Raw genomic sequence first — 13,606 nt, forward strand, 5'->3', positions numbered from 1 at the left:
TTGTGGGATCGTTTATGGTCCAAACTGTTTGAAGTATCTATTGCTGCTCGTATTACTCAATCTTTGTTTTTCATATATCATAGAGTTATTATTACTCCTGTAAGTATTCACAAGTTTTCTCCAACTTCTTCTCCACTATGTTGGTCATGCTCTAAAGAAATAGGTACAGTTAAGCATCAGTTATACAAATGTTCCCCTGTTATGTCCTTTTGGAATGATGTTTGGAATATTTGCATGCCAATGTTTCGCTGTACCACCTCAATATCACTATTGAACGTTTTCCTAGGTTCTTTATCAACTGATATTGATATTGTATCTTCTTCTACTAGATTGTTGGACCTGTTTATTGCTCTTGCCTTTAAAGTTATTTTATCGTGTTGGAAGGATAATTCTAAACTTTCTGTACATACATGGTGGGATTTCATTTGTGATGAGCATAGGATCGCTATTGCTTCATCCTCTTCTATTCCCTTGAAAATCGATTCTGATCTCCTGTGGCTCCCCTTTACTACGTATCTTGCTTCCAACTCTCCTAGTTGATTGCTTTGTTTTATCCCCACATGGTCAACCTTATTTTCTCTCCTTCTTCCTTCTATCTTTTCTCTCCCCCCTGTTTCTCCTTCTTCCTTTTTCCTTTCTCCTTCTCTATATTTACTTCTCTCTTATTACATATGTTTTATGCTCCATGTTAATTTGTAATTCTTCCCAATATATATGACATGTGTATGGTTTTCTTTTTCAAAAAACATTAATAAAAATTTCTTAAACAAAAAAAAAAAAAAAGAGAACATGGAGCAGCTTTGAAGCAGCATTTCTGTATTTTACTAAAGTCATTCATTGTAGCAGGGGGCGCTGTCCCCATTTGCACCCGCCGCACCTGTTTTAAGGCACCTCGAGTAGAAGATGAAACCAAATAGGAACCTAACCAAATATTCAACTCGGAAGTTCTTAACTTTTAGGTCTGACTACATGGACTGGCTTGGTAATGCTCAAAGAAGTCCACTTGATCGAGGCTTATGACAGCAAATGATTTTAAATCCAGAGAGATCTATGCTTCCTGTTCATCAAAGAGTCAATACTTAAGCAAACAAAATAAACATTATAAATGTCATTATGTTATCTTACGGAAAATGACAACATGGTTTTATACGGACAAAGACTAAAAAATGGAGTACCTTAATTTGCCGGTTGATGAGGTCTTGTGCGATGTTTACTTTTGCCATCTTGAATGGGGCAGGTAAGAGGATGCTATACCAATTCCAGTGTATGACGGTATTCCATCGTTGCTTGACTCCACCAAAGAGACATTACCTAAATCACAAGGAAACACCAGTGTGAGTGCTAACATTGCTGAGCGTTCTGCTTACAAGGTACTACACTTTGACAGAGAAACTCAACCCTGAGTGCTAACATTACAGATGTGCTCTGTTCACAACACAGTGTTTAATCTGGCAAGGCGATGGCTACAACACCGTGAGAGAAAGGCAAATTTGGCTTGTTATCAGGCGCATTGCACTGGCCATTTTGAGGGTGGGGCAGCAACACTCAAAAAAAGGAAGACACAATAAAGCAAGCAGTAAAAAACACCAGACTACAGAATTCCATACTTATCAAGGCTGCATGTCCCTTCTGTGCCTAGTATTTGCTACCCACCAGAATCCAAGATTCGAACCAAGAAGGGAACACAGTGGGACAAAGAATGCGGTCATGCCCGTCTCCTCCATCCTTTAAAATAGGTTAATTATGGACTAGCTCTCTCGGTGCCTCCTAGATATCGATTTACCCTCCCCAATCAAGTATATAAAAGGATCAGGTCGTCAACCGAGAGACCTGGGTTCACACGACGTCTCACAGCTGTGCCCACTGCCCATCTTGTCTGCTGAATCAGTTCTAGAAACTCACTTTTCACATGGCCTTAACACCCTTCATTTAAATTGCTTTCATTAGTTTTCAAGAACACAAAATACAGTGAATCACATAAACAGAACAGAGGAAGCATAAAGGAAAAGGGATGAGTTGGAAAGTAGTGAATGAAAGGAATCACGCCGTTTTATCGCTTCACAGGAGACAACAATGCTCATTATATGCCTGGTTATAACAACATCAATGGTTGGTACTTTACATAAACAAGAAATACGGGAATCCACTTGTTTTGTTCTATTTTAGAAAGGCATTACTTTACAACATGAACTTTACTGTATTTTGCTGGACAAGGCAATCTGGAAAATGTGTCATTTGTGGCAATGATGGGGAAAGCCAGCCTTCTGTCAAAAAATACAAAAGCCTATCAAAGTATCTTACCAAAACAACTTCTGATATGAAGGCCGAATAATGTTCTTTTACTTCTAATTCTTTATAAAGCTTGTAACTCACAAATTTCGTGACCAACACCATATCCAGTAGTTGTAAATAGAAGCCTGCTGAGTGTTGGGTTAAAAGAATTGTCCTAGGCAATTGAAGACACACACTTGCTTCTTTCACCCTCAAGCAAGAAAGAGTGGAAGTTTTGCCATAAATTGGCAGGCTATGTATTCCGTTGTTATGGAACTGGTCATACTTGTGCTCTAGAACCGGAGACTGAAAGGTACGAAAGAATACAAACTGGGTTAATCCTAGGACAAACAGTCCAGCAACAAAGCTTTAATTAGCCTTAACCTCCTATAAATTGTGGCAATACCAATAACAAAGGAAAATAGTTCAAAACAGATGCTGACATCCAGCAGCAGAGGCTTTTCCCAGACTAAGCCCTCGCAAGCTGAGGCAATAGTACCCTTACTCAAAAGGAGGCTGATCCCTGGACCTGAAAATCAAGTCTCCTCAGACACTTGGGGCTAGATGTAGGTAATTGAAGTTAACCGATTCTAAAATACCGAATTTTACCGATTCTGTATTTTAGAATCGGTAAATGCAAAGCAGGTGGAGAAGTGTGGCTCAATGGTTAGAGCGGCAGACCCTGATGCAGAGGTCTAGCCCGGGACCAGGGTTCAATTCCCCGTCTTGGCGGGTCTTGAGCTCAAAAATTCCACGGACCTGATAATTCTTGCCTCGGTGCCTATTCCAATCATGGAGTCCCACTCTGCAAATCTGGGCAATAGCTTGCTTAATCTCCACAACGGCCCCCACAACGTTACGGATGCCTGGCCTCCACCTTGGGGGTGCCCAGGAGTGGACACCTCACAGGGAAAGAAAGGATGGGTTCCACAGCGGTATTCGTACAAGCGCCTTGAGACCCTTGCGGGTGAGTAGTGCGCTATACAAGTATCAATTTACAATTTTTTATTTACAATGTAGGTAAATATTCGGTAAGTATTACTGAATCGTTACGATTTGGTATTTACCGAATCGGTATTTACCGATTCAGTAATTCCCATTCATTCCTATGGGCCTCCAGGCCCATAGGAATGAATGTGAATTACCAAATCTGTAAATACCTATTCGGTAAAATAGGGAAACATTCAAGGGTGGCAGGGTCACATTGACACCCTGTTGCACCCCTGAATAGTGCTTGTGTGCACATGTGGCACACTTACATTCCCTAAGGGCATGTATGTCTGTCACACGGCACAGTTGAAAATGCACAGATTTGCATTTTCAAAGGTATTTGTTATTTACCACCAACTAATAGTTGGTGGTAAATAACAAATCCTTGAAGCACATGAGCACTCTTATAAGTGCTTCCTACATGCCATTTACCGATTCGGTAAATACCGAATCGGTATTTACCGAATCATTCCCTACTTAGGAAATGGCCCAATACCAGTCGGTAAGCCTGAAATGTACCGAATTTCGGGACCACCTACATCTGGCCCTTAGTTCCCAATGCACAGCCCATTCTCACCTTAAATACTTACAGATGAGAAATTGCCACGGTATCAGCCCACCTTAGTTCCGACACATTGGTAGTAGATTATGCTATACACCCTAGCTCAAAGTGCAATATCAAACCGAGAAAAAGGCTACCACCATGTAAACTGGGTCTTGGCACAGCCACAGACCCTTACAATGTATTATCTAAAGTGCTCTATAATTTGTTTGTAATATTATATCCTCTTCAATAACATGCTTGTGTGAGATAGAACAGACTGCTCCACATTTACATAAACCCAAGACCGATTTAAAGCGAGTGGTAGAATACTCCCTTTCTCCGAACACACCGAGAATGTTTCCATAAACTGAATGCATCTCCCCAAAAAAGCAGGACAGGTACCAGATACAGTACATTCCAAAATACATTATGCACACTGATATCCCATTCCGAGGGAGCAGAATACATATAAATAAAGTTACTTTTAGGAGCTTATGCCTAGAAGAACCACCAATTAGAACATACAACACCTAACCTCAACAACAAGTTGGACGACTACCAAAAATACATAGGGAAGACATTCTTTAACAGGAAAATAAACTTTCAGCTATGCAACAGCAAACATACCAACACAAGTTAAAACCTGGGAACCAACAACTGGGTACAACATACATTACATCTTTATTTACATGAGGAAAAACTCTCAAAACACATATTTGACCACAGCCAAGACACTGGCGGCTTTTAGGGGACTCAAAGAATTCCCCAGGAAAATGTACTGTGATGGCATTGGCTTCTGTGGAGAGATGGGAGAGTACTTTAGATGACAAGAACGCCCAAAGACGGTGCCACTGGAATTATGAAAGTCTGCAGTGGCAGTCTTTCCAATATGATTTTGCATTTTCCACATAATCCATCGTTTGCTGCATAATTTACAGATTTTAACAAAAACTTTTTTTTCCATTTTGTATGCATCAAAAGGTACAACAAGCATTGGCATAGCCAATAGGTCTCGCCTTTGGGACCTTAGAAGTGTTTAGCCATGCAACAGTTGATGTTGTTGCACCAAGGATATTGTGCTGCATAACTAAAAACGTATAAGTTTCCAAAAGCGAGACCTATTGGCTATGCCAATGCTCTCTACGTCCCAACACACGCTTTTTTTTTTTTTTAACTTTAATAAGCGCGGCGCCGTCTTCATGGACACCGCACTATGCAATGCAATAGGTGTTGCTTTTGGTATTGTAAATAACAATGCTTTTTAATTCTTTAAAGGCATTGCCATTTACGATGTCAATAGCTCAAAATAATGTCATTGTGAGACCTATTGCATTGCAAATGCAGGTTTCTTTTGCCCCTGCTCGCTTATTAGGATTGTTCTGTTTTTTGGCCATCCGAACGTGCTCAGCTGATGGCTGTAAATCAAGTCCTTATATTGGTTCTTCTCCTGTCCCTCAATCACCTTCGTCCAACTGTCACTTGGCTATGGCTGCCTAACCTGTGCTTCTCCGACTATCGAATAATGCTAAAAATTGCATTTTGGCAAGGCATTACAACTCTTTAAATCGTGAGGCGCTCCGTGTCTGTTTGAAGAGCCGTCTCCCTTGAAGTCGCTTGTGCCTGCCCCGCTCAGAGCAACAACCTTTGGCTGGCTCTTCCCTTCAAGAATCCGCCTCCTCCTAATACAAAATACATTTCCGCAGCATCTGAAGGGTTATTTGCCTCGGCTGACCATGCCTCATGTACTACCGCTTGGCTTTTATAGCGCCATATCCATGAGGATGTGCTTGAGACAACACCATATTAAACCAAACAATTACTACTCATTGCAACATAAACCATGCTGGTCGTTGGGCAGTGGCTTTCATACCAGCAATCCAACACGGTCCCAAGGAGAAAAGTTATCAAGGCCAATATATACATTTCTGATGTTTTTAAACCGCTGCGTGCAACTCATCAGCTACTTCAAACCGTTTAATTTATTATATACATGTGCACATCTCTCCCGACATTGACACGGCTCACAAAGAAACTATTTCTTTAGAGTTAGGAGAGGTAGAATGTTAATGTGTGGGTGACCTGATCTGTATGTTTCGCGTGAAACTAATGCCATTTGTTGTCTGGAGGTGCATGTTGCAGCATCTCTATGTGATTGTCACCATATTTGTGCCTGTGAGTATTTTTGGAGGGCATGGGGGAAGGGTGTAGGGTTTTATAGAGGGACCGCTTTCCCATAAAAATATTTTCTTTACAATAAAACTACGATACCAGCAGCACACCTGTAGAAGAGCACAACTGATTTGTGCAGAATGGGTCGTTTAAAAATCCTTTCTTCAGTACAACATCCCTTTATGTCACATTCGAGAAGAGCTTCATTTGATGTCGCATGCACAGAGGGCGCCGATTTGCTAAATTACTACTGGCTATTTACACGCTTTAGGTACTCTTCTTTAAATACAGACTGCTTTTCTTTTTTATTCCATCCTGGAGCACTCGATTACAATACATGCGTTCAGACTTATTTTTAAGACACAGGGTGATTTACTGATTTGCCAATAATCACAGAATGTTGAGTTAATGCGAAGGCTCACATTTGATTACGAGGTTCCAAATGCGGCTGCTGTGGCGTTAGGTCAACAACTCCTTTATGACCCGACGACTGTGAACTCGGAGAATTGGGTCTCGTGTGACTTAAAGACATACCAGGAAACATAAACAGGTCCTTGGGCTGGCCCAAAATAGGGCCATGAACTTTTCTACAACACATTCCCCCCCCACACATTTATAAGATTTACAGAGCAGGATTGTGGGGGAGCGAACATCCATAAACTGGCACGCTCCGCACCTAAAATGATCTCAAATACAGAAGCAAACACCACCTTGCCAAGACCTGTACAGTCGGCACTCTAGTTCACGTCGGAAACCAACTATTTAACTGTACAATGACTTAACTGCCGTACTCTTGTTTATGCAAACGGCCAAGAGCACAACGCTGGTACAAAATCATCTTCCCCTCGTGTGGACGGCTGGGATCAGAAGCTTTTCTAGAGCCCTTCACCTAGATTGCATGGTGGTGCACTGACCAGCTCCAAAATGACACCCCCGTTTGCCATTGCCCTGGTGAGTAGCTCCCATTCAAGACCTGTGTCTGGGAAACCATTACTTTATAGCGGCTGGTAAGAGGCAGACACTATAGGCTTCATTCCACATTGATCATGCAAAAAGTGTTGAAGAAATTGGTCTGTTGTGGCTTTTCATAATTAGCAGCAGATGCCTTTTAGTCTCTTTAATCATCAAAAAAAGTGTCTAACTCTAAAATGTTATGTTATATTTACTTGTATAGCGCGCAGCTGCCCCAGCTAAGGGGCGTTCCGGCGCTTTTCCAGAGAGACCGGAAAGTCAAGCACAGCAGATATTACAGTGAAGAAATAGCATAACAAAGCAGTCTAGCACAAAAGATGGGTTTTAACGGCCTTTCTGAAAGTCAAGAGGTCATTCAGACCACGTATCTGGGGTGGTAGGGCATTCCAAAGTTTTGCTGCGATAAATCGGAAGGAGCGCCCTCCCATCCGGGCTCGCTTTATTCGGGGAATCACTGCCAGATTCTGGCCTTCTGATCGTAGGGTTCGCCGGGGGAGGGGGGGGGGTGTACTTAGTCAGAAGGGGACATAGCATAGGAGGAGAAGCTGTTTTCAGGATTTTAAATGCAAGGCATAAAGTCTTGAAATGAATCCTCTTCTCCACAGGAAGCTAGTGGAGTTTAGTAATGGTACTGACAGCTGACTGGAAACGGGGGAGTCCTGTCAGAGCTCTGGCTGCTGCATTTTGCACTCGCTGCAGTCTACCCATCTCCGCTTGGTTGACCCCCAAAAATAGGGAGCTCGCGTAGTCCAGTCGCGAAAGAATGGCAGCCTGCACCACAAGCTGGCGGGGGGGGGGGGGGGATCAAAGAATTTTAGAATAGGCTTGAGATTTTGCAAGATCCCAAAACGTAGCGGCAACTTTCTTAGTGTGATGGACAAAATTCAGCGAGGAGTCAATCCAGACTCCAAGGTTTTTTACCACGCTTTTAGGTTCGGAGGGGCTGCCAAGAATGTCCGGCCACCATTTGTCTCCCCATACCGATCCCTTCTTTCCAACTAGCAGGACCTCAGTTTTCTCGGCATTAAGCTGTAGGTAGTTTGCGGTCATCCAGTTGGTTACAGCTGTGAGGCCCTGTTTGAAGTTGTGCGTGCTCAGCCCGGACTCATCACTCAGCATCACCACCAGCTGAGTGTCGTCCGCGTATGAGACTATCGATAGCTCCCACCGTTTGGCGACCTCAGCCAGTGTTTGGACGTAGAGATTAAAAAGCATCGGACTGAGCGCCGATCCCTGGGGGACGCCCTGCTCGATAACCCGTTCGTTAGAGAGGAACGGAGGGGTAGAGACCCGGAAGGATCTTCCAGTCAGGAATGCCCTAAACCATTCAAGAACCTGTCCCATAATCCCTGCCTCCTTCAGTCGATATGTCAGGACCTCGTGTGAGACCGTATCGAAGGCAGCACTGAGATCTAATAAAATCAGTGCTGCCGTCTGGCCGGAGTCCAAAATGGTCCGGAGATGTTCCGTCACACTCAAGAGTGCGGTTTCGGTGCTATGGCCTGCACGAAAGCCATGTTGGGAGGCATCTAGGGTATTATTGGCACAAAGAAATTTCGTCAAGATGGTATTGACGTGAGACTCTGCCACCTTGGCAGGCCATATATGATATAAAGTAGAATTTGAACCTGCAGATCACGGGTTACGGCATGACAAAAGTATGACTTCCCCATACACACTGTCAAAGCTATGAATGTGATGCTTATAAAGCGCTGTTTACCAGTTGGTTGTACTGTGCACCAGCAAGAAAAAACAAGGATGAGAAACGAAAGTAATAACTAAAACATGCACGCGCGTCTCACGCTAAAAGTGGGAGGGTTGAGGGGAGTGCGGCCAAAGCGTTTCCCTTGAGGGAGCGAGCCAGGGGCACCATGTGTTTGTAAGTTAATTACAAACATATGGTGCCAAGCTCGCTCCCGCAAGGGAATCGCCAAACGTGCACTCGTGGTCATTGAAGGCAAAAGAACGCGTGCACGTTTAAGGAACAAAAACCGAAGCAATAGCTTAAGGTATTTTTCCTATGCAGCGCATGCACGCTGCGTAGGCGAGACCTAAAAACCGGAGACATGTGTTGCATCGCAGTGGAAGACCCTTCACAAAACTTGACTGGTCACTTGTTAGTTCCTGTATTTGGGTGTTAAATTAGTACTAATGGTGTGCCCGGTCCGTGTTAACATCTAAAAATATGAAAAATAAGGATGTAGTACTGTTGCAAAATATGACACATTACACTGCATAATTTGCATTTTCTTGTAGCATAATTTAGACAACCCTGCAGCATGCTTCTCCGCTGCAGCATAATTCCAGTCGCCCTGCCCAAAGATTATAAACCAGATTTCTCCAACAAGGAGTTTGGGACGTACTGGTAGCTCTTCAGCATCTTATAAGTAGATCTCCCGGGGGCAGCCTATCCTACTCAGAGGCACATGCTATGCTGAATTTATATACATATACCAAAACTGAAAAGCCTGTATTTGAGAAATAAAAGGTGTGCATTTTCAGAACTCATTAGCTGATGTTTGGAGAAAGATTTTTCATTTTCAAAATATATTTGAAGATCAATGTTTGAATAATAAATGAAGCAGATCTGGAGATACTTATTACTAATATTATCTTAGTGCCAGGGGCATTGCAGCTATGGCTGCCAAATATTAGCCATATAGAAGCATTCCAAATTGATAGTCTTTTTTTTTACGTTACTGCTGTCAACCCCTGCCTGATGCACGGAGGTGGTCACTGCTAGCAATCTTGCCTGCAGTGGCCAATAATGTGATCTTGTCTGCTGTGCTCACTATTACAGTACTAATAATATTAGTAGCTCTGGATGATTTTCATTGAAGATAACTAGCTCCTATTACAGAAAAGGTTGGAGACACTTGCTATAAACAATTTTCATACAACCAATAAAGGAAACTTGTAACCACGTGAACATCAGAGAGAAGGGATACATATCTCAAAATGGACACACAAACTGCAGTTAAACTAGTAGAAATGGTGCACTAGTAAAATCGGCATCTTTCATGACTGGGATAATAAATGAAATCAGCGACTGAAGATCAACTACAAACAGCTCGTCAAAAATCCCACGAAGAAATACAAGAGAATTTCAAGTATTCATTTATATTTTTGTCTACCAATCTCCAAAGCTTGCGGCAGAAGTGAGTCTTCTAAACTTTTATTCCAAGAACTTCCTATCTGCACCTGAAGACACGCAAGCCAGAATATCCGGGTGAACAAATTTCTTGAGCAAAAAAAGACAATTTAAAATTGCCTGGTTTCAAATCCTCATCAAAAATACAAATGGTGGGAGGGGCGTGGCTTCGCTGCGGAACGCAATTGCCGCCAACTAATCTAGCTCCGTAGCACATCAGACAGCCTTCCGTATATCAGCCTAATTAATCCGTCGCCCTTGCAGGAGAAAGGCCACCGGAATCAAAACTGAAGCCGGGACGTCGAAAGGGGGGCACGCTCAACCGCCGGAAAGCAGAAAAAACGGAGTCCAGGGCAGTGGCCTGCGCGGGATCGAAGGCCGGGAGCTGCCGTATCGAGGAGGTGGAGGTGGACGTGGTGCACTGAAGATCCAGCCCCTCGTGGACGTGAGGCCGCGGACAACTCAGCGCTTGAGCCTGTGCAGGAAGACGAGTCTACCCGGCTCCTGGAATCCTGTCCCCGATGAAGGTGGTCGCGGTCAGATCACCCGCGACCGACGAGGAAGCGCTCCAGCCGGGCTTGTGCCACCAAAGCCCAAGGAGGTAGCCGTGGGGAGAAGTACCGGGGAAGTCCGGCCGAGGCCCCGGACCCTACGGCATCCCGGGCGTCAATACGCCGGCCTTTCTGCTGCTGCAAGGTAGTAGACAACCTGAGGTGCCATATCAGGCTGCAGAGAGATGGCAGAGCGGGAGCTAGTGCTGCGTAGTGCCCAGTTTGAACTTAGCCCATAGGCCATTGGAGGGCTAGGCAGTGCCTAGTGGAATTACTGCACGGGCCTTCCCAAGTAAGCGTGGAGAGCCGGGCACTGGCTGAAAAGCCAATTGACCACACAATCCCAGATGCCCAAAACTATTGCACTAAGTATAGCGGCAGAGGAGGCAGCAAGGGCACGTTGAACACCGGGGGCGCGAGTCACTAACTCGTGGTGCCTGGGAGTGTGTGTGCCCCCCGCCCTGACGCCAGCAGTATAGAGACACTATAAGTGAACTGCGAGGCGCAACTGGCCGTTGCAGAGCAGGAGGGATTCCAGCTGAGGAGTGAGGGTCCTTGAACTCACGTGAGGGCTGTCCCTGCTGGTCTACCGAAAAAATGTCGAGTGCCAAGGGCGCAAAAGTAACACAGCAAACTAAACTTGACAAATATGCGCTGCCAAGACAGACCGACCCCGAACATGGCGATAAGGGGAAATAGATGCCTGGGTCTGAGGGGGAACTTCCGGACCTGACATTAAAAGATATAATGTATGCCATCTCTGGTGTGCGCGCTTCCCTTGAACAGAGGAAGGACACAATCACATCTGAAGTGATGCTGATCCAAGCGGACCTGACTAAAACTGGAGAGAAAGTTAAACAAATGGAAATTGTCACTGCTAGCCTCATGGGAGACACAATGCAATTGCAGCAAGACATCAAGGACCTGCAAGCCTTTCGCAAATTTGCAGAGGACAAGTTGGATGACTATGAAGGACGCACCAGATGGAATAACGTGAGGATCATAATTGTGCCGGAGAGGGCGGAGGGACCAGCCGCGGACATATTCGTGGAAGAACTCATCCTCAAGCAGCTTCAGCCCAAAGAACTGTCAAAATTCTTTGTAGTCAAAAGGGTACATAGAGTTCATGGGGGGCGTCCGAAACCTGGGGCACCTCCCCGCCCGATGTTGGCAAAACTCTTAAATATCAGAGACAGAGATATTAATCTGCAGACCTCACGTGCAAGCCCCCCCTTGAAAAATGAGAACTCGGTGATATCCTTTTTTCCAGATTTCACTTTGAACATACATAGACAATGACAATCCTTCTTGGAGGTAAAGAAGAAGACAATGACAATCCTTCTTGGAGGTAAAGAAGAAGAGTCTTCGAGACAAAGGTTTAAAATATTCTATGTGGTTTCCGTCTCTGCTCTGTGTTGAAGCAGAATGCAGGGTCTGTTTTTTTGATGCCCCTGAGGCGGCTGCGGACTGGCTTGAAGGCTGGAGAGCTGCGAAGGATCACAAGGCCCATTAGGCGGTTGATCAGGCTGGATCATCTAGGGGCTTAGACTGATGCCTGGAGGAAGGTATTTGCGCATCGCCTGGGAGGTGGCTTCGATCTGAAGCGAGGGCGGAACTTATGTGACGGACACTGGTTTCACTGCGTTAATTGAATGTCTCATGTATTCCTTTGTCTTGGTGTTGAAAGGGCCACTCTGGCAGGACACGGTATTGTTTGTCATAGAAGGCGATCGGGGTGGCGGAGCATCCACCCCCTATTATAATCTACTTTGAGTTCCAGTTTGGGCGACAGGCACTCTGCATAGTAAAACATGGGCAGTTTTAGGCCCAGGGTGCAGGGGAGCAGGGAGAGGGGCAGTTTGGGTGGAGTGGGTTTATTATATGTTTTTTTTGACAGAGCGACATTACGTATTTCCTCTCTCTTTTACTGATATGCAATCTTTGAAACTACACATGGGGACGCACTGGGAAAAGACCTTTAAGCTCCTAAGTTGGAATGTGAACGGGCTCGGGGACAGAGTAAAGCGTAGTATCGTAGTGTAGTATGTCAAACGCCACGCCCGAGGTGGTGCTTCTCCAGGCAACTCCTGCAAGGCCATGAGCAGTTAGGGCTACCGTCTGGTGGCGCATTCTGGTTTCACCACGGGTTCCAGGAGAGTAGGCATTCTAATAAAAAAACTCCTTCCCAATGTCAATACAACACACGTGAATGGACGGGATGGGTAGATATACAGCAATTTCTGGGCAGTGGAAGGGTAAGGCACTCACATTGGTATCAGTGTATATCCCACCTGGGTTACAGGGCCAGTCCTTTGGAGATCTAGGTAAAATAGTGTTGTCATTCCCCGAGAGTTGTCTGGTCGTATGAGTAGATTTTAATTCAGTAGTGTCAGGCTCTCTGGACCGCTGTCCTCCCCGTACCCTCAGCCCTTCACACAGTTGGCTCCCAGACTTTCTTGAAGCTATGGGCTTTATGGACACGTGGAGGGTGTTCCATCCAGGTCACATTCAACACACCTTTGGGGAAGTGTGGCTCACTGGTTAGAGGCGGCAGACCCGTAAGCAGAGAACGGCCCTGGACCAGGGTTCGATTCCCGACGCGGCAGGGTCGTGGACCAGGGTCAGCGGACTCGATAATTCTCGCCTCGGTGCCTACTCTAGTCAGAAACCACACTCGGCAACTCTGGGCATCAGCTTGCCTCATCTTCACAACGGCCCCCCCAGACCGCCGGGGATGCTTGGTCGCACCTTAGAGATACCCATCAGGGACCATCTCTCAGGGTGAGCCAGGACGGGTTCCCCAGCGGTCGAAGCGTGGAGATACTCCTCCGGGAGTCGATTCCTAGCGCTATATAAACCCGCAATTTTCACTCCGGGGCTCACAACAGCCTATCTCGAATAGACCGATCACAACAGCAATAGACTGCCTCCTTACTCCGGCACACCAAGCGGGGAAAT

General features: G+C 45.2%; 1 protein-coding gene across 7 annotated transcripts in view; it reads right to left on the reverse strand.

The window, feature by feature from the left end:
* Positions 1-13,606, reverse strand: part of WDTC1 (WD and tetratricopeptide repeats 1) — a 380,833-nt gene that overhangs the window by 339,893 nt on the left and 27,334 nt on the right. For all 7 annotated transcript variants that reach the window (XM_078682616.1, XM_078682614.1, XM_078682619.1 and 4 more), the window contains exon 2: positions 1,176-1,311. In XM_078682616.1, coding sequence (XP_078538742.1) covers positions 1,176-1,223 — 48 coding nt within the window. In that variant the 5' untranslated portion in view covers positions 1,224-1,311. The remainder of the gene's footprint in view (positions 1-1,175; positions 1,312-13,606) is intronic.

The sequence above is a fragment of the Lissotriton helveticus genome, chromosome 3_1 (genome assembly GCF_964261635.1).
Source record: "Lissotriton helveticus chromosome 3_1, aLisHel1.1, whole genome shotgun sequence".
NCBI lineage: Eukaryota > Metazoa > Chordata > Amphibia > Caudata > Salamandridae > Lissotriton > Lissotriton helveticus.